We start from the raw sequence: 22,739 nt of genomic DNA on the forward strand, positions 1-22,739 counted from the left end.
GCGGTCACAGACCAACCAGACTTTGCTGAAAATGGGTTCATTTGACTTGAGTGTCACTCGATATCAGTTCCATCAGTGTTTTAGACTTGCAGGTAGCAAAGCCCAGCTTAACATACCTGATAGAATGTGTATGACAGCTTCAAGGACCTGTTGTGGTGTAGATTTGATGTAGTCTGGATAGTTCTTCTGCAGGATGAAAAGGTATGTTTTGATGGCTGCTGTAGTTCTAGACGATATTCATAGTATGCACACCTTGGCTTTTAATGGCAGAGTAACCATGCTTGAGTAGTGACGAATCAGCAGTACTCAAGTGGTTAAGGGATGGACTTGAGGGCCTTCTAGTCAAGTCAGAAAAATGCATATTAGTGAGAACTTCTTCATAAGAAAAGCTATACAGGCATAACATCGAGTCAAGTAGGATTTGTATTACAATTACAGTTAGTATTAAAAATAACTTACCTCTACTTGAGAAGCCTCAAAAATTTTCTGGCAAAGCATTAAATCAGTAGTTGCCATATTAACCATATATTCTCGCATTAGCTGTCTATGTGATCCAGGTTTGTGATTTTCGCATCGTTGAAGAAATGGTAGCATCCACTGCTTAACATTTTTGACAAAAGCATCTTCAGTAGTCTTAGAATAAAGAAACACAGTAAAATAATTGTTCATTTCAGCCCAGAAGCAATGATAGAGTGCTATTTAAATTCCCATAATCCATAAGTACACTGACCACAAGATCAAACAGTATGTGCATGGTAAAGCAACTTTAATAATTTAAACAAACAGAAGTAATAACAAAATAGAAATTAATTATAACAAACCATCAGAACATAAAAATTTAGAATATGATTAAAATATTATTTTATAAAATAAATTACATCTAAAATCTAATTCTAGATAATTAAAACAGACTGAACAACAATGCACTAGAGCTTGACATCCTATCATTGGTTGATTCATAAATTCACTCTCTTTGTAATCAATTCCACACACCACAATCATGCTTAAATTTCAATCCACACCTAAAATATTGTTAAAAAATGCAATACAATAACGGTTGCACATTCTCAAGTTAGTACATCATAATAACATACTATTAACCTATCACATCTGAATAAATGATTAGCTACACAACTACAGTATGAAGGATACCCCGAACAAAAAAGTACAAGCTATTTGTAATTCTAACTCAGTCTCTGAACTATGTCCTTGTACAGAAATTTTAACCACTGTAATCTGTAACCATTTCAGGTACTAACACACCCAATGTTTATTATATATATATAATATATATATATATATATATATATATATATATATATATATATATATGTATATACATATATATATATATATATACATATATATATATATATATATATATATATATATTATTTTTTTTAATTAAAATCAGGGTACATACATTATTTGTCTCTCTTCATATTCTATGCACCTCATGCATATGACTACATGCTAGGATCAAAAAGAGGTCCTTGAGGTTGTCACAGACATTCCCACGGATATGCCAGACAAGCTGTACTTGCAACCTGGGAGTCTAAAACGCTGATGGAACTGATATTCGGGTGACACTCAAGTCAAGTGGACCCAATTTCGGTGAAGTCCAGACGGTCTGTAACAGTCGAATCCTCTGCTTGCACCTTCACGATGGTGGGACTGTTAGTAATCCTGGGTATAACCTCCAATTCACAGGTACATGGTGGGGTGACAACCCAGGTGTGAACCAACATAAGCAGAGGTTGAGGTGTGGCGCCCACACCACACGGAGGAACGCCGCCCCTCTATGTTACCAGGCAGTACTAGGTGGTAGATGACTCTCATCAACTAGTGCAATACCACCACTTTGCTTATTGGAGGCTTGAAGTGGTGGAACCCATGTTTAGTCTCTAGAGCGAAGTTCCGGTCAACCCTTCCCTAACTCTTCCATCATGCAGTATGATTGATGACTTTTGAGGTTATGATGACCATCGTGGCGAAATCCAATATTCCTTACATTTCGAGGGTACAGCTCTAAAACGGTGTTCGCAGGCCGGCCGCTAGTTAGTACACCGGACCAGACCTATTGGTAACTCTCTAGGAGGCTTCCGGATCAGCTAGTATATAATCTTGCTACCTCTACTCTGCCAGATAGTGACTGGAGGGAGTCCGAGTAGAGTATGCAGGGAGCATTGTCGAGGCCACGCTATGTCAAGGATCTGGGTATATTCTTATCACGTGTACGCCATATCAAAAAATTTCATTACTTCATACAGCATGTCCCACCCACTTTTTCATATTATTGAATACACCATGAATTGTCAAACTAATAGAGCAAGCTTATCTGTGAAAAGATCAAAACCTACCAAGCACTTCCTAATTCATTTCACAAATATACGTGGTCTCAATTCTAATCTCAACGATGTCCATTTCCACTTGCAGTCTGCCAAACCCCATGTACTTTTTCTGACAGAATCTCAGTTATTGGTTCATTCAACTACTGCTCATCACAGATGCCCAAATTATTCGCTGTATGATTCCTCTCGCCTCAAAGGTGGTACTTGTGCATATTCCCTGTCAGAGACTTGGCAATTTGGAATCTCCTCTCTTTGATCTTCCCTGGTTTAAAATACCTCTACATCATTGTGCCAAATTCATCTGTTGTCTCTACCGTTCTCCCAACTCCACTAATCACTTGGAGCTCTTTGACTTTCTCTCTTTGCAACTTGACTTTCTCCAGTCCAACTTTCCTTACAGTGAGGTAAATTTCCTTGGTGATTTTACTGTTCACAACTCCAGCTGGCTTCCGTTTTCTAGTCACACTGACCCAGCCGGTCAAGATGCTGAGGCTTTTGCAATTACTAATAACCTTGCATAGATTTTTCATTTCCTACAAGAATATCGGACAATCCTAATCATACAGCCAATACGCTTGATCTTTTTCTCACAAACAACCCTTCTAAGTACACAGTCAAAGTGATAGGTCCTTTAGGCACTTCAGATCACAACTTGGTGATTGTGTCTTCTCCAATGGAACCTTTATCTCATGGCTATTCCCAACCTTGTGTTGTTTGGCATTACAAGAATGCAAAATGGGTTGACCTGCGAGACTTCTTTTCCTTGGTTGGATTGCTGTTTCAAAACTTCTGATGTCAACGTTTGCTCAGATCGTGTCAGTGAAATTATTCTTGAAGGAACGGAATCCTTTATCCCACATTCCACTTTAAAATCTCGTCCTTGATCTAAACCTTGGTTTTCCAATAAATGTGCTAAGGTTTGTTTGTTTGTTATTTGGTTTTTAGAAGCATTAGCAACTAAGGCCATATTGCTCCGGGGATATGCGGGGGTCATTCCCTGTCCTTTCCGCATCCTCCATATTTGGTGGTCACGGGCTAATCAAGAAGCATGTGCTATGCACTGCTGTTCCTGCCCACCGGGCTACAGAGGCGACAATGTGCTAAGGCTCTTCAAGAGAAGAATGTTGCATATCTTAATTGGCTTGTTACAAATTCTCCAATTTCATTTTCTGCCTACAACAAAGCTGGCAACTATTGTAAAGCAGTTATTAATCAGTCCAAACTAGAGTTCGAACAGGCTAAGAGTAAAAAATTGGTTCTTGCCCTAATGGTAGCCGAGCATTCTGGTCTCTTGCCAAAGCTATTGGCCGCAACTTTTCCCATTTCTGCTCCCACCTCTGTCCAAACCAGATGGTTCTGTTGTCACTTCAGTAAAGGATAAAGCGGTCCTGCTAGCATCCCTTTCTTCCAACTCATGTATTAATGATCTTGGTAAAACACCTCCCACCATTCCCAACCAGCTCCATTCAATGCCTCCTGTGATCTTCCATCAAAAGGATGTCAGAAGGATTTTGAGGAATCTTGATGCTAAGAAAGCTCCAGGTCCTGATGGTATTTCTCCACTTGTTCTCAAAACCTGTGCTCCTGAACTTACTCCTATTCTTTGCCACCTTTTTTCACTTTCTTATTCCAAAGGTGTTTTTCCTTCTGCTTGGAAGTTTGCTCATATCCATCCATTTCCTAAAAAGGGTGACAAATCCCTCCCATCCAATTATCATCCCATTGCAATTACTTCTACTCTTTCTAAAGTAATGGAGAAATCAAATAACCGCCAACTCTTAAACAACCTAAAAACCTTCTGTCTGATCAACGATCGCCAGAACGGATTCCGTCAGTGTCATCCACTGGTGATATTCTGGCTTATGTTACCCATTTATGGACTAATTCAATAGAAAGGTTTGGTGAAACACAAGTAGTTGCTCTTGACAACTCAAAGGCTTTTGATCGAGTTTGGCATAAAGTTCTTCTAAACAAGGTTCCGTCTTATGGTTTGCCAACTGTTTTTAGTAATTGGTTATCCAGTTTTCTCTATGATTGCTCACTGAGGGTGATGGTAGATGGCTCTCTGTCTTCTAACTTCTCCACTAATGCCGTTGTCCCCCAAGGTTCATTTCTTTCCCCCACTATTTTCCTCTTGTATATTAATGACCTTCTTCCATTGACTGGAAATCCTATCCATAGTTTTGCTGATGATAGCACATTGCATTCCACTTTCCATTTTGAGAAACCTTGTCCTGCTCAACCAGCTTCAACTTCTCGAAAATCTGCTACCAATTCTTTAAATGCCAATCTTCAGACTTCTCCAGTGGGGCAAAGACAACTTAGTTGATTTCAACACTTCTAAAACTCAGTCTTGTCTTATCTCGCAAAAAGAATTCTTCTGCTCCTATGCTCATCTTTAGTGACACTCCGATTTCTAGGCAAAATGATATATCTCTTTTGAGGATTACCCTGACTTCTAATCTCTCTTGGCACAAACACATTACAAATATTGCTTCCTCTGCATCTAAAAAACTTGGTTTTCTCTTTCGCTCTCTGCGTTACTTTTCTTTTAAACAGCTGCTCACTCTGTATAAATCACAAATCCGCCCTGCCATGGAAGATTGTTCACACATCTGGGATTGTGCCCCCAAAACCTCTCTCAGGCTTCTAGTTTCCATTTTGAAGAGGGCAGTTAGATTAATTAATGATTCATCTCTAACACAGTCTCTCCACTTGCTGTCTCATAGACGTACTGTTTCTGCTGCATGCCTCTCCTGCAGATACTTCCATGGGCACTGTTCTTCTGAATTGGCTTCTAAAATTCCCACTCTCTCTTTCAAGACAGTCCGAACACGTTTTGCCACCAGCCAACATCCATTTACTGTCCAACTTCAAACTCACAGAACCAACTTTTCATCTTCCTCATTTATTCATTCAACTGGCGTTTTCTGAAACAACCTTCCTTCATACGTATTTCCTGAAAATTATAGTCGACAGAAGTTCAAGACCAATGTCAACAAATATCTTCTTTCGTCTTCTGAATCTCCAACCCAAGCACGGTACTAAGTACTATAGGTTCTAATACCTCTCATGTTTGGGGTTTACGTAAAAAAAAATAATAATAAAAATGTGCTGGTTCCATAAGAGTTAATCATTTTTGGTAACTCTAATCATTGTTAGCAGGAAAAAATGAAACAGATGATACAATAAAGGATAAGAGGAACAGGACCGGAGAATGTCTGCAAGGGACAGAAGGTGGTGATATTGTAGAACAATTATCTTTTAATGGCATAAAGGGTGTCCCTTAATATCATTAGTGCTTACGTGTACTGTTGAACATGTAGGTACTAAACACATTAAACAAAGGCATTATGAGACACTGTTTAATAGATATGAGATGATGTTAAGAAAAATCCATGAGTTATGTCTAATTTTAAATGTTTCTGGATTTCTGCCTTGACAACATAAGGAGGAAGTTCATAACGAGAACAAAATCAATACATAGACACAATCAACAAATTTGGCCTTGAAATGATTGGTAAGGTCATCTAGTACAATTTTCCTCAAGGTTTGTTTGTTGTTATTTGGTTTTTAGGAAGGCCATATTGCTCCGAGGATATGCGGTAGTCATTCCCTGACCTTTCTGCATCCTCCGTATTTGGTGGGCATGGGCTCGAACCCCGGTCTAATCAAGAAGCGTGTGCTATGCACAGCTGCTCCTGCCCACCTGGCTATGGAGGCGCCTTTCCTCAAGGACAGCACTTGATAACAGAAGAGACTGTTAATAGAGAGATGGAATATACTTAAAGAGCAGGTTGTGAAAAAATAATTTAATGATTATATCTAAAACAAGATTAGGTGTTTCAGAAAACTGCTAGGAGGAAGAATATATAAACTATTAGTTTACAAATTCTGTCTTTACATATATATTCTGGTAACTTTTTTTATAAAAGACTTTTTTTTCTGTCTTTTATATAGTCTATATACACCGATGAGCCAAACATTACGACCACAAACCTAAAATGATGTTGATTCTCCACGTGCAGCCAAAACAGCTTGTACCAGGCGAATCATGGATGCTACAAGATTTCTAAATGTGTCTTGTGGTATCTGGTACCAACACGTAACCAGCGGATTCTTTAACTCCTGTAGGGTCCATGGTTGGGATGCGGCTCCAACGCAAACCACAGCTGCTTGATGGGATTGATGTCTGGGGAATTTGGAGACCGGGCCAATACCTGGAACTCTTCATGTACTGCGAACCAGTCTCGAACAATCCAGGCAGTGTGACATGGCACATTATCCTGCTGAAAGATGGCACCGCCAGAGGGGAGGACCATTGCCATGAAAGGGTGTACCTGGTCAACAATGAATTTTAGGTAGGTGGTAGACGTCAGAGTGTCCGGCACATCGATGACTGGACCCAGGGTATCACAGCAGAACATCGCCAAAGAATGACACCACTGCCACCGGCTTGTTTTCATCCCATGGTGCATCCAGGCACCATCACTTCCCCAATTAAACGACACACACATTTCGTGTGTGTCGTGAAACGTCATTCATCGGACCGGACCGGTTCGCCGATGAACCGTGGTTAGCATGGGCACTCAGAGCGGCCTGCAGCTATGCAGCCCCATTTTCAGCATGGTTCAATGTACTATGTGTTGTGACATGTTACTCCCATAACCAGCATTCCAATTACTGGCGAGTTGTGCCACAGTCGCCCTTCTGTTGCCACATACCATCAAGGAGAGCCTTTGCTCACCTCGAGCATTGATGATGCCGTGGTTGTCCAACACCTCGCCGGTGGTTCGGGGGTTTCTCTTCTCAGACCACTTTCGGTAGGTACTAACCATGGCTGACCACAAGCATCATGCCAGCCATGCCATTTCAGATACGCTCTGGCCTAGTCGTCTGGCCATTACAATTTGGCCTTTGTCAAACTCGCTTAAGTCCACTGCCTTTCCCATCTGAACAACAAGAATAACACTGATTAACGGAGCTCAGTATGAGGTGTTTTTTATACCGTGTCCCAACACACGCCGTAGTTCACCTGCAGTTGCTTCAATTTACATAACGACTCACTAGTCATAATGTTTTGGCTCATCGGTGTTTCTTCATTATAAATTAATGGTAGCAATAGCCATGCATTAGCCATTAATGGTAGCAATAGCCATTAATATACATAGAACCATGGTTTTGTTCAAGTTTTGCCACCATTGTTATAGTATAGAGTGAGTGGTAGGGGAATTCAAATTTTTAATTGTGGTTTATTGGTAGCTCTAAAGTTAGAATCAATTAGGTTGGCATTAGTTGGATAATTCTGTTATATATATATATATATATATATATACACAGTGGATTCCAGTTATTTTTACCACCGGTTTATTGGGGCAGCCCAATAAACTTTAAGATTTGGGACAAATCGTATTAAAGAACAGAACCTAATCAAGAAAACAGTCAGTGTTTTCTTCGCTTAATTAGGACAACATGCCATTTAATCAGGACAGGAGACCACAGCACTCGAAATTACCCTACGATTGTCTACGACCATACCAAGTGGTTGGGTCAGATTTCTGGATAACATAACCATAAAACAAGAAAAGCAATTAGCAGTCCCCTGTTTATTGGTTTTTCTATTAGTGCAATCTATTATAAACAGACAGTAAACTCTATAAGTTTTTTAAATGTTAACTCCGCCTCCCAAATGTCAGTGAACAAAAATATCGACTAGTTAGTATGTACATATTACAGAACGTATTAAGTAAGCTATGTACATAAGAGTAAATTTATTTTTATTTTGCTAACCTGCGGAAAATATTCTTCCGATTTTCACATATGATTTAATTTTTTAATTTGTATGGTAATAAAGTGTAAATTTGTGCTTAATATATCTTTACTTTTATAGCCTGTGGATAATATTCCTCCTATTTTTGCTAATTTGAATCGCTGTTTAATAGAATTAAAATTTAATTCAAAAACGTGATCACAATGACCGGCGCTTAATATATCTCATATAGTGAACGATACTTTACTATGGTGAGACCGTACAGAAAATCAATCATAAAGCGAGGGTCCACTGTATTTTTAACTCTTTTTTTTTTTTTTTTTTTTTTTTTTTTTTTTATGAAATCCCCAAACACGAAAGGTATCAAAACTTATAGTACTTAGTACCGTGCATGAGACTACACACTTTCACCACTTCATGCCTCCAATAAGCAAAGTGGTGGTGAAACTTTGCATAATTGGTGCAGCCACTTAACCTGGCCAAAATGCACTAGCCCCGATGTGTCCCAAATAACCAGAATCCACTGTATTATAATTAAGTTACAACTCCAAATCACATGTAAGGCATATATTTTTGTGTTTAGCTAAGGATATAATTATTTTACATTGGGGTTATTACAGTATAGCATAAAGTATATTCCGAACTTATTAGCACAAGGTATAATGCGAAACTAGACAGCGCAATACGTACCACTGCATTTAGGAATCCATTCAATTAGTGCAGTATTGACAAATAATTAATTAACTTTATTAATCTTATTAAATTTCATTGTTAATCAGTTGTATTCAAACAGAAATCATGCCCCAGACTAGAGCAGCAAAGCAACACGCACAAAGTAGCAGGAGTACTGTGGCACGGGAGAGAACTGGAGAGGGACGATTTTCCAATGCATCACAGCCTAAAAAATGTGCAACTTGTGGAATGTTTGCAAACCTTTAATAATTTAATATCTTTGTATTTACCTTGGATTTTTTTGTTTTCTATTGTAACGGAAATTTAAAACTTAATACTTTAAAATCGTAATTGTTTGTTTGTTTTGTTGGTTTTTTAGGAGCATTAGCAACTAAGGCCATATTGCTCCAGGATATGCGGTGGTCATTCCTTAACCTTTTCGCATCTTCCGTATTTGGTGGTGACGGGCTCGAACCCCGGGCTAATCAAGAAGCGCGTGCTAAGCACTGCTGCTCCTTCCCACCTGGCTACGGAGGCGCCGTCGTAATTGTAATATTAATACTTGTAATTTTAATTGTAATGTTGGTAATTATAACTGTAATTGTAAAAAATTTGGTAATTGTAGTAATGGTAACTGTAATTGTAAAAAATTTGGTAATTGTAGTAATGGTAACTGTAACATCCTAAAATATTCAAAATTTGTAACCTTTTTCTATTTTCTGATTCCCCAACAGCATGGTCTGATGATGGGTGTCGGTAAGATACCCAAAACGTCACTTTAACCCCTTCATGGATTATTCCAAGATATCTCATTTTTAGTTTTAAAAGTTATTTGAAATATCTCGGGGTACAATAATACCCAAAGCAAACCATAATACCTCCAAATTTACGATTGAAACTTATTTTCTTGGGCATTTATCTGGTTAATTTTGCATTAGCCAAAGGAACCGAGATCTCTCAAGATGATGACTGGCTTTCATTTTACTTATATTTACTTATTGTGCAGCAATGTCAGAACAGTAGCGTGCGTTCCTCTTGCCGGGAGCATTGGGAAGAGGAGTCTGTCTGCAGGTAAAAAATTTAATCTCTTTGTATTTACCTTGAATTTCCTGTTTTCTATTGTAATTGTAATTCAAAACTTAATACTTTATAATCACACTTAATGCTTAATATTTTAAAATATTTTAGAATTGCTAATTGTAATATTAATAGTTGTAATTTTAAACGCAATATTGGTAATTATAATTGTAAAAAACATTTTGGTAATTGTAACTGTAATATTCTAGAATATTCAAAATTTGCAACCCTTTCTATTTTCTGTTTCCCAAACAGCATGGTCTGATGATGGGTATCGGTAAGATACCCGAAACGTCACTTTAATGTATAGTATTATAGGCGAACAGCCTAATAAACTATTTATTAAATTCACGTGGTATAAGAGTGGTATTAATATTATAATAACCTTAATGATAACAACCACATAGTGTCCTTCCCTAACTATATTGGATCTACTCTTATTAAATCCTGGAAAAAACTTTTTATGCTCCCAAAATGAAGTCAACAAGAACGAGATGGCAAATGAAGGTGAAAGAGGTGAAGAAACCCTTTTAGAACTAGCCAATAACCTTCCTGTTTCAGACACTCTTACTACAAAGGATATTAAAGAATGGATGAATTCGGATGAACAGCTGGAAATGACAGATGACATGATGATGAACAAAAAGATGAAAGTGAAGATGACAATGAAGAGTGCAGATAAACTACAAAAAAAAAAAAAAATTTATACACACAAAGGTCTAAATGCTACTGAGTCAGCTTTTTGTTATATTGTACAGAAGGACACCACGCTCGCTGATATTTTGTTACTTAGGCTCCTACTAAATGTACCAGTAAAAAGTGAGGAGTTTCTATGAAACAGAAACCCATTAAGGAATTTTTTATATAATATTAAGATGTGGTACTAACGACTAAGTGTACATTTTTCTTGTCTACAAGTTGTAATTTTTATACATGTACATTTTTTTTTTTTTTTAATTTTTGTAATAAAACAGTCATAAATAAAATTAAAACTGGCTCTCAAGCAAAAACAAAACTTGTTTTGTTTTGCTTGAGATTATATTTTGACATTTGTTTGTAGAAAGGGCCAAATAACCAAAGATTATATTAGAATTTTGTCATTATTTCTACATGAAGCTATGAACTTTTCAATATTTCCATCAGATCATCCCATATTCGAATTGATTATGATATTTAAGAATATATCAACTTACGTTTGACATCAACATTCTTAATTTTTCCATGTCAGTCATATCTTCCAGTTCTTTCAGGGTCAAAGATTTTTCAAGATGGCACTCGTAAACAAGGGTTTCCATAGTAACCAGATCATCATGTAATTCTTCTAATCCCTAAAATGAAGTTAAAACTAAACATGTAAGGCAAAAATACATTTAACAATTACTAGACATGATTATAAATTTTAGTTTTGGTACTGCATTGATGATAAGCATTACTGAGATTTACACTTGACCAACCTAATGGAAGTACAGAAGAAAATATAACTATTGTAAACAAATATGAGGTACAGAAAACTCATTAAAACTTAGGGCACAAACACACTATTATCACGTCACGTGAATCTCACATGTCCCTGTCACAGAGTAGTACTCTGTGGTTCCTGTTTAATGTAAACTGCAAAGTCGGTCAGAGAAGAAACGTTGTCATTGTAATGTAGAGTGGCCAGATTAAAAATTTGATCTCGAGGTACTCATGCTTATGTTTGGGGTATTCGTTCCTCATTTACGGATACTCGCATTATATCTTAAGAAAACCGAACAATTTTAATAACAACCATTTTATTTCTATATTTTGTTGATTTTTACAAGTTCATGGAATGCAAAATTAGTCAAATTTAAATAAAATTAACTGAATTATAGCCCGTGCTTTAATTCGTTTAATTCGGAAAATTTTATTGCAAAAGTTAACACTAAAGGAAACTTTTATAAATATTAACATCAAATGTTTTACATAATTGTTTACAATACACATTCAATAAACCTGATTTATTTTATCAAAAAGAAAATATTTACCTAGCAATACTTTTCATTTGAGCAAATTTTCTTTAATAGTTTTTTATTTTTTAGTACATAATGTGTAAAATTCTTTGCATGACATATTGTGATTGGTTTTTTGCAACAGTTCTCCTTCAACATTCTTTAGATATAATTTATTTCTATCCTTTTTCCATGCGTTAAACATTGGGCTAAATACTCGCTCACTCGCACACATTTGAGTGAGGCAAAGCAAAAACAAAATTAATATTTTTTTTTCTGTATTACGTACTTTGTACGCATTTAATTTTTATCCAAACATCTGTGGTACTTTTGAAGTCTTTTGTCTCAATATTTCTACGAAATGATTTCAACAAAACATATTCTTCATACAGGAAATCGATATTGATATTGGGAATTTTAAATAAAAAAAGTTTGTTGCCTCAGCCTTAAACCATTACAACGAAATTAAAAAAAAGTCAAGTAGAATGTAAAAGATTACAAAGCAAGCATAATATAAATATTCTACAACTCTCTTTGTAAAAGGATAGAATGTCATTTTTGAGTCATTAATTAAGGGTGCATTTCAACAACAACTTTATAGTAAGTTAATTCTTTCTTCCTAAATAATCATCTCAACAGGGTGTTTTATGATTTTTGCTTTTTTCAAATGTTAAAAAAGGGGTATCTTGGAAATTTTATTATACAGGCTGGCCTCGATTAACGCGATTAATTCGTTCTGCGAGCACATCTCGCAAAACGGAAACACGTTAATCGAATATAATAATCAACAGGAAAAATTATAATTGGTCCTTGACCTTCTGGAATGTCCATAAAGAATTTTAAAAATACCTTTTAAATAACTTTTTAACAGTATACAATGTAAAAGATAATGAAAATAATTATGGAATTAAATGTTTATTGCATAAAACACGGTTCCCAAACTGTGCGCCACGGAATATTTTAAATTTTCAAGGGAAACACAGCAATACTCGACATCTGTCGGACACCGCGCGAACTACTAGCTCAAGGTAGTTCACAGTTTCAACATTTCTTATTAAGTTGTTTGAACCTAACTACTAAACGGAATTGTTGGGTATTTCTTTTGGTCTGGGTGCACCTTGAAAAAATTACTGAGACACTAAGGGTGCCATGAACCGAGAAAGTTTGGGAACCTCTCACATAAAATACACAATGAAGAAATGACTTTTGCGGAAATATTTGAACAGTGTTGACTTTCTCTTTTCATCAATCAATTTCCAACAGCCGACAACAATCTTCTCTGGGCCCTGGCGAAATAAATATCACAGAGAACCTCACCACCTTTTGTTTGAGGTTCTCTGCGATACGAAAGATTTCATCTAGTTCTTTTACCGTTATCTCCTTTGCAGTAACATTTTCATCTGGCTCATTTAAAAATTTGAATTTTTAAATGAGCAAGTGACTTTATTGACTTTATTAGCAGGAAACAAACAAGTAACACGTCTTCTTCCGATGGTTGATGGAACATACCGAGGTGGGCATCAGGCAAACATTGGTTTATTGCCCATCCAACTCGCGGTAAGCTTAACGCGCGATTCAAATCTTTTTCAACTATCACATAAAAAAAAAGATTGCGTTAACTGGAAATTTGCATCGTGTAAAGCGAAAAGTGGTATAATTTTTTCAATTAGCATTAACTGAAAATCGCGTTAATCGAACTCGTGTTATGCTAGGCCTGGCTGTACTTCCAAAAGGGGTATGTCTTGCAACCTGTAACGTTATATATGTGTCATTCTCTTTGAGGAAAGCTGAAGCGAAATGAATTGCCACAGTTCATCCTACTCTTCAGATTTTGAAGAAGATTTAGAAAATGCATGCGCTTTTCTTATAGCCAAGAAAACAAAAGAGTACGCAATGGATACACGACATCAACTGGAAGAGAACAGAAAAGGGCGAATTCCATCATTTACTGCAGGACTTAGAAGAAGATGAAAATCGTTTCACGACGTACTTACCAATGAATAAAGAAGAATTTAATATCCTATAAAATCCAATTAAGGATGACATTCAAGGGCAAAATACACAATTTCGAAATTCAATCAGCGCTAAGGAAAAATTAGTTATATGTTAAAGGAAAGTTAAAATACTGCAAGTTTAGTTTTGAATAAGGACTTATTCTGTAAAAATACGAAACAAAAATTTTAATTGAAATTTAATAACAATAAAAAACTACTTCTCAACCCTAAAAATTGAACTTGTAAGAATTTGTTGAGTTGTGCAAATTGAAATGATCGACTTGTTCATTCTCTCAATTTGTAATTTTGTTGGTCTATTTTCCTTCTTTGGTCATTTTTGAGCGTCCCTATGACTGGACATTTGCGGTGAGTATGCCGAGTAGCTGGTTGAAGTGGAGGGTGCTTCAGAATAGACACAGGAGCAACATCCTTGAAGTTATTGGTTTTCGGATATTCTTATTTGTGCGCTGAAAACAGATTATTTACTTCTAATTGCTCTCTTGGCAATAAAATAATTGGTAAATATAGCTCCCCCACATTTGATGTTATATATGTATAAGAGTGAAGTCTCGTGAAGTGATAATAGTGTGTTTGCGTCCTTACTTGCACAGTTCAAAAAATGATATAGGTATTGAACATACAGCACTTGATCTACTTTGTACTTATCAGTTCAGCACATAATATACAATGCTTAAGAGTCTAATAATGTCTCTCCTTATCTCACCACATTTTTAAGTAGCTTTTATTTGTAGAATGTGTTATGGGCAATTTTTTTCTCTCTCAAAATCTTTTAACCTTTCCTTATTAAATTAATAGTTGAATATATGTTTGGTTTCTCATGTTTGACTTTTTAGTCAGATCCATTTTCTCCGTCTACTTAAAATTTCTTTCTTTCAATCCATATCTTACTTTATAATTAAAATGAACCATGTAATGTTGATCAACCTATTGTCAAACAGCTCACACACACAAAGAAATGATTAACATAATCTGTATGTTTAGAATAATAATAATAAATAAATAAATTTTCTGTTTATACTCCGGGACGACCAAACAGTCAGAGGAGTTCACAAGATAGACAGAATACAAGAAACAGCACCGTATTCAGTAGTCACGAGCTTGAACCCCGGTCACTCAAGGCACGTGTACGTATGCACCCGCGCGCCTGACCACTAGGCTACGGCAGCCTCATATGGTCTGTTTGGCCAGAATGAGTATTTCCTTAGTTAGTTAGTATGAATCAGAGCTTCCTTAGTTAGTGTAATTTCATTTTATTTTTCTTCATTAATAAGCAATAGCAAGATATTATTAACAATAACAAACACCATTCCAGGAAGTTATTATCACATCTCATTTGTACTGCAACTAAATCAGCACGTGTGTGTGTGTGTGTGTGTGTGTGTGTGTGTGTGTGTGTGTGTGTGTGTGTGTGTGTGTGTGTGTGTGTGTGTGTGTGTGTGTGTGAACATTTTTTGAACTAAAGATAGTGAAAAGTTTATCATTTTTATCTATATTTCACTTTGTTCCTACTGTTCACCTGATTTTTATTTTTGCCATTTTGCAAAAAAGAACTGTTTCCAACGATTTTAAAAGTTTTTGTCGATATATATAGTTTTTTCTTTGCTTTTGTACCTAGGCTAAGCAAATTTCTAATGTTTTCTTTTCTGTTTTCTAAGCTTCTCTGTACTTTGATACTCCTGTACCTAGTATTCAACCACACATTTTTTTTTTTTTTTTTTTTACATTCATTCTCTGACAATGTTATAGAACTGATTAATATATTTAATATAATGAAGGGATTATAATTTCTATTAGTGGGTTAAATATGCACTTAATATTTTTACCTGACCATTTGATTTTCTCACCAATGCCATATATATGCAGAACTTTCGATATAATATTTTTTATTGATTAAAAGGCACTGGTTTAATGATCATTAATAAAAATATTTTAGTGATGATGGCTGAACCATCAGATTACAAGGTCTTTGGCTAAGAATCAAAGAAAGAAAATTAGCAAACAATTCATTGTTTATGTTAATAATAAAAGGGGGAGAGAGAGAGAGAGAGAGAGAGAGAGAGAGAGAGAGAAGAACCACATTGGTCCACTCGATATGAATGGCATAATGATGATCCTATATAGATTTCTTACAAGCTAAATAAATATTTTGCACCTACATTCATACATGAAGAATGTTTTCAGGGACTGGGATACCAGACGTATACAATGGTATAATTGGGAGCTAAATAATGTGATAACTAAAAGTAAATAAAGTAAATTCCTCTTAATGGAATATATCCAATCATTAAAATTATTAAAAGCAGCAGCAAAAGATTAAGCAAACCTTTAGCTATAATTATAGGAGCATCAGATGTTTCTATACATTAGGGATGTGCTAATATCTCTCCTACCACATTCACAATTATCCAAGGGCGAAATGAGTAATTACACACCTGTAACCTTACCATATCTGATAGAGAAATTATTGGAGCCAATGATTAAAGTAACAGATGAGCAGGTTGACAGAAAAAACAGTTATGTGGCAATCATAAACACCAAAAAAATATTTCCCACTTCTCAAATCTTTCCAAATATTCCCTTTAGCTTTAGATTCTTATTGAGCCTCTCTCACATATATTAGCCCTCATTTGATTCATTAGATTTATTTGATAAAAACTCTAAAAATATTTTTACTTTTCTTGAACTATCATAAACTTCTGAAGTCCACCATAGAATTATAAATTCTCTTCTTCCCACACCTCTTTTTGAAGCTTTCATTAAATTTCTCTTAATTTTTTTTTTTTTTTTTTCAAATTTAAGAAATTTTTTAGATTAAATTTTAAAAAATCCTATTAGGCATGGGTTAGTTATCCTCTTTGTCATCCATTTACCTTGTGAAAAAGACTTCTGCATTTAATGGATAATGGCATATCTGAGAATTTTCTGCTATTTGTTCATTTTAACACTTTTTAATAAACCTTTCATTATTGGCACTAATTATCATTTTTAATTTGCCCAATACATGATAACAGTCACTCCCAATCTCAAATTACCTACATAACTATTCTATCTTAACCAACTGTTTAAGCCCTTTTCAACAAACATAGTCAATTATGTTTTCTTCTTGGTATTTTGCTCTCTCCATATAAACTTGTGCACTGCATGCCTTATTTAAAAACTGAACATTTGGTATCTTATATAAGATATTCCAAGTGTACATTATTAAATGTGCATTAAAACTATGAATTAAATCTGTTCCAACTCCTATATAAATTAAAATACAAGCTCAGATCAAAAAGTTCCAAGGCTATTTTCTTAAAAAAATATCAGGATAAATACAACCCTTTGTAGTTACTATTGCTTGTGATATGTAAGTGTCCCAGTGTTCTACCACTTGTAAAAGCATCATTGTAAGTCTTCACAGTAAGCTATTTTAATTCACAGTTAATGATTGTATTTCACTAATTGGTTGAAATATCAAGTCTGTGTCCTTTCGGCTTAATTTTGAGTTTGGGAAAGAGAAAAAAAAAAAATCACACAGGGTAAAGTCAGGTGTATATGGGAGGTGGGAGAGAATTGCAAGAATGTTTATTTGGTAAAAAAATTCTTGAATGGAAAGTGTAGTGTAAGAAGGAGCACTGAGAGAAACCACTCACCATTTTGAAAACAATTGGTGTCATCTTTTTCTAACTTTTCCCCTCATCAGAACTTCTTTAAGACAGAAAAAATAAGTAACGTTGTTTTCATATTTTACCAAACTGTTTTTTTTTTTTTTTTAATGCCTTCCACTGGGACAACTGGAATTTCATTTAGAGATCACAGTCAATACTCATAGTCAATACCTCATACTTCAACATCAGTAACAAATGTACAATAGTTTTTGACTTAACAATAAACCTTTTGGCCATAATTGCAGAATCATGGAACATATTTTGTTGACGGCACACAGAGGCCATGGTTTCTGGTTAAAATCACCTGGCATAATCTAAAGAAAATTCCCAGTTCAGTGGCAATTCTCAGAAGGTTAGGACTCTGAAAAATTTTTCTTGTACTACCTTCATCTCTATTTGATTTTTAGGACTGGCCTGAATATTGGTCATCTCTAATTTTTTCATGCAACCATTTCATCAGTACCTGAAGAGTTAAAGAATGACTTGAATACTGGTCACCTTTGACAGATTCTTCACCATTTTTGGAATATTTTATTCACTAATAAATGACAGTATTACTTAAACATTTTCAATAAATAATATTGTATACACAATATTATTTATTGTGAAGTAAGTGTTTTTTCTCCACTTCCTTATCCATTACAACTGGGACAGGGGACTAAGACATGTCCAAATGGCATGTACATTGCTCCATTAATGGTTTGATAGAATGGGAAATGGCTCAAACCAGTAAAAAGATAACATCTCTAAGCTTATTTAGCACTCTGGCCCTCTACTTCCACTGTTTCTTTTGTAAAAGTATTTGAACTTTTTGATCAGGCCTCATATTTATCCAGATGAACCTTTATCATTATAACTGGTTTGGAAATTTAATTAATATACAAAAATCACGTACCTGAACATTTCTCTCTCTGCCTAGCTTTATCAATTCTAATGCATTGTCAACCAAATGACTCCTTTGTTCAATTTCTCGAGCACGTTTCGAATACCAGTCTGTCAGCAACTTTCCAGTTAATTCTCTTCTTTAATAAAAGACAAACAAATAAATAATACTATAGAAAATTACTAGAATTTCATTTTCTTTTGATGATTGATACAATTATAACGAAAAAAAAAAAAAAAAAACCATAAAACTACCACAGAATTGAGAGTTACAAGTAGATTATTTTATGCAAAATCTTCTGAGTCCTACATGACCTTGAACATATGATATGACTATGAAATCGTTTTAAATATATATATATATATAAAAAAAAAAAAAAAGCTTCAACGGCATGATTAAAGCTTTACTAGTGAAGATACTAATATTTATAAAGAAGGCAAGAGAGACTTTAACACCTTGAAATGAAAAGAAAATCAAATTAAATAAAATGCTAGCTTAAAAGAAAATCCTTCAAAAGACTAAAATTTTACAAAACCAATAAATGAGGAACATCCATTTTCACTAATATAAAAGTACATAAAAAAGGCTTTACTGAAATACTTGTTTTTCACCTTGGTAACATTATCAGGAAACAGCAAGAAAGAAAATATCATTACATGAGTACATTCCTGAAGAACCTGTAAACATATTACAAAACCTTCTTGTTGCTAGCATCAATGTAATATACAAAATACAATGCTCAATATATATTATAATATTTATTTATATTTTGCTGGACAAAACCACTATTTTAAGATAATCAATACACAGAGAAATATTTACTGGCAATAACATTCTCTCCCATTCCAGATATTTTGGACTTTATCCATTTGAACTTTTGACTAACCCACACTTCAACTGGCAGGTAGGATTTTCTACTCAAAAATGAGGCCAAAAACTCCAAACAGCATGAGAAACTTCTCCCGCCACTCTTCTTGCCGAAACCTCATTTTGAATAACAATCTAGAGAATACCCAAACACTAGATTCAAACAATTTCCTCTCCAACACAGACAACTAAAGAAAAAAAATTAAATTAGAAGTCAAAACATGTCACAGGATCTCTTTCCTTGATATACTTCCCAAGAGAAAATTAACTTTCATGCAACAGTTGAATAAAACAGTTACTTAGAGATACAAATCTGAACTAATATAATCATGGTTATAATACATACATATGCAGTACACATAAGACAGGCATTATTAAGTCATATCCTCAGGACTTATGAGGTTTTCAACATTTCTAATGCAACCAAAATAAAAACACTGTTAAGAAAGATCCAGCCAATAAATAACCTAACTAAAATTGTAACCCTGAACAATGCCGATACCCTCCTCACGTTTCACAACCTAAATAGCAAACAAACAAACTCATACAAATATACCTTAGATATTTCTTAATTGATATTAAATATTGTTAATGTATCTCAAAAACCCATTTTCTACATTTTCTGCCTATCTTACATTAAAAAAAAAAACCAAACATAACAAAGATCGTAGAAACATCTATCTCTCAAAAGCATACCGAGTGATCAGCCTAGAAAAAAAGCAGCAGCACACATTTTGAGTTGACCATGATTTGAGCACAACGTTGGTGCTAAATATGATTAATTAATGATTTTCCTTTTTTCAAAAAAAATTAGATGTAGCTCCTCTGACCTGACCTATACAGTTGTGCTGAAATATAAACACAACTTTATTTTTTTTATTTACTGTTATTTTTTTTTTAATCTCATAAAACCCTTCTGTCAGAGCTTAAAAATAAGCTCTGACAGAACCCAGAAAGAAAACTTGTACACTTTAACGTACTGTTTTAGGGCACTAACTTGGTGGTAGTATTGCTAAGTCTGACTGATCTTGCAGGAAAATATTTATCACTAGTGTTGGTTGTTACTTTTTTTCATCTTCTTATTGGCATCTTTGGTCTTGTATGTACTGATGTTCAGACTAACTTATACTGTTGTTCACTTTGTATGAAATGCAAAGGTCAGAGAATCTAGTTTATGCAATATCTTTAACATTACTCCATTCCGGCTTGGTTTGGTTTGGAGTTTATTGGTGCTTCAAAAAAATATGTTATAATGCATCTAAAACAAAAATGAATTAACAGTTATAAAAAGTGAAAGATAAAAAGGCAATAAAAAGGCAATTACAGTGACCCATGAAAATTGGTCACTGTCAAAAAAGGATTTGTAAGCTGTATCAGAATAAAAAAAATCATTGAATAGGCATAAACAATATACAGAGTCATCGAAAAAGGTGTCTGTGATTTCCCTTTTACTTATCTTTGGAAATATTTGATGAACTGCTGTGATCGTAGCAGCAAACAGTGTGGTAACTCAAGTTTTATTTGACACCTCAACAATGACCTTGGCTGCACCGTGAGTGTGTGCAGAATGACTCCTATGTGCACTGTCTCAGTCAGTATCAAAAAGATGGCAATGCAACAGAAAGAACAGTGTGTGTTGTGGTACGCTGAATTTAAATCTGACATAACAATGCAATGTCACAAAACACACTGTGCTTTCTGTTGCACAGTCATCTTGCTGACCCTGACTGAGGCAGTGCACATAGGAGTCATTCTGCGCACACTCAGGGCGCAGCCAAGGTCATTGTTGAGGTGTCAAATAAAATTTAGTGAGCTACCACTTGTTTGCTGCTACAATCACAGAAATTGATCAAATATTTCAGAAGGTAATTAAAAGGGAAATCACGGACACTTTTTTCAATGACCTTGTATAAATAAGTATATTAAAAAAAGAGTATTATTTTAAATTGATCTAAACAAATTTATCAATTTTAAATAGTTAAAAAGAACTGATACATGATCATTGTCAGACAATATCTGACTGAGCATATAGGGCTCAATCAGATGACTAAAAGAAGTAAATGGTATACAACGTTCATTTCTAGAATGTAGACATTCAGTTAAACTATGTTTAATTGTTAAAAAGGTTTTGGATTCTTCACACATGGGAGGGTCATCAGCCATCCACACAGAAAAATGCGCAAGATTACTATGTCCAATGCGGAGGCAAGCAAAAACAACTTCCTCTCTCCGGTTCCTGCATAGACTAGATTGCCATGTTTGGATTATGTGCTTAATTTGATACAACTTTTTATGACCTATCCATGCCATGATTGGTGCCACTGGGAGTGTAATATATTTCTTATTGCTTGCCTGTTGTTAGTACAGGAGACCAGCAGGCTCTGATTCCTCCGCAATTCTGCCCAGAAACGATAAGAGGGAGTACATGATTAGAGCCCTGTCAATCAATTCGGCCCTGGAGGGAATGTGCAAGGTTCAAGGGATAGAATTTTTTTCAGCATGGTCTGTGCTTGTTAACAGGAGACACTGCTTCTACAGGGATGGGATACACTTAACAGAAAGTGAGCAAGACTATTTGCTCACTTTCAGAAGCAGTGTTAGATGGGTTGGAAAACTATTAGCTCAGGGGGATTCACAGACTAAAAGGTTAAAAGTAGCCACAGGCAAAGGTGCAGGTGATTCTTGCACTACTTCTATTAGAATAAGCAGCGGCCTGGAGCGAGCGCTGCTGGGGGTTTCAGGGACTGTGGCAGTCATCGTGAAACAGATGGGTACGTGGGATGTGTTAGGGTAACTAAGAATAAGAATAGGTGCACATATACCAATGCTACAAGTATAGTAAATAAATTTGAGGAATTTGAAGTGTTGGTCAGGACATCAAAGGCAGACACTGTTGGGATATCAGAGACATGGTGTCACACCGGTATTAGGAATGCAGAATTGGAATTTGGGGAGGACAATGTGTACAGAAAGGATAGAAAGGGAGGAGGTGTTATGTTGTTAATTAAGAAAAACATAAAATCAAAAAAATGCATCCAGTTGATAGAGATGAACAGTGCACTGTTGAGACAGTTTGGTGTGACACAAATACTGCAAAAGCAAAAATAAGAGTAGGAGTGTGTTATAGGTCTAAAGACTCAAATGGTGCTAGGTGGTAGATGATTCTCATCAACCGGTGAAATACCACCATTTTGCTTATTGGAGGCTTGAACTGGTGGAACCCACGTTTAGTCTCTAGAGCTACGTTCAGGTCAACCGTTCCCTATCTCTTCCATCATGCAGTATGATTGATGACTTTTGAGGTTATGATGAAAATCATGGCGAGATCCAATATTCCTTACATTTCGAGGGTACAACTCGAAAACGGTGTTCGCAGGCCGGCCGCTAGTTAGTACACTGAACCGAACCTATTGGTAACTCTTTAGGAGGCTTAAGGATGAGCTAGTGTATAATCTTGCTACCTCTACTCTGCCAGATAGTG

General features: G+C 35.4%; 1 protein-coding gene across 1 annotated transcript in view; it reads right to left on the bottom strand.

Annotated features, from left to right (window-relative positions):
• The window catches only part of LOC150089359 (NBAS subunit of NRZ tethering complex-like), a 1,057,261-nt gene that overhangs the window by 741,485 nt on the left and 293,037 nt on the right, over positions 1 to 22,739 (bottom strand). Inside the window, exons 23-25 of the mRNA XM_090389247.1 lie at positions 18,404 to 18,530; positions 11,064 to 11,198; positions 460 to 633 (exon numbers count right to left, since the gene is read on the bottom strand). Coding sequence (XP_090245373.1) covers positions 460 to 633; positions 11,064 to 11,198; positions 18,404 to 18,530 — 436 coding nt within the window. The remainder of the gene's footprint in view (positions 1 to 459; positions 634 to 11,063; positions 11,199 to 18,403; positions 18,531 to 22,739) is intronic.

The sequence above is a fragment of the Mastigoproctus giganteus genome, chromosome 2, assembly GCF_048544385.1.
Source record: "Mastigoproctus giganteus isolate SK-2022 chromosome 2, ASM4854438v1, whole genome shotgun sequence".
Lineage (NCBI taxonomy): Eukaryota > Metazoa > Arthropoda > Arachnida > Uropygi > Thelyphonidae > Mastigoproctus > Mastigoproctus giganteus.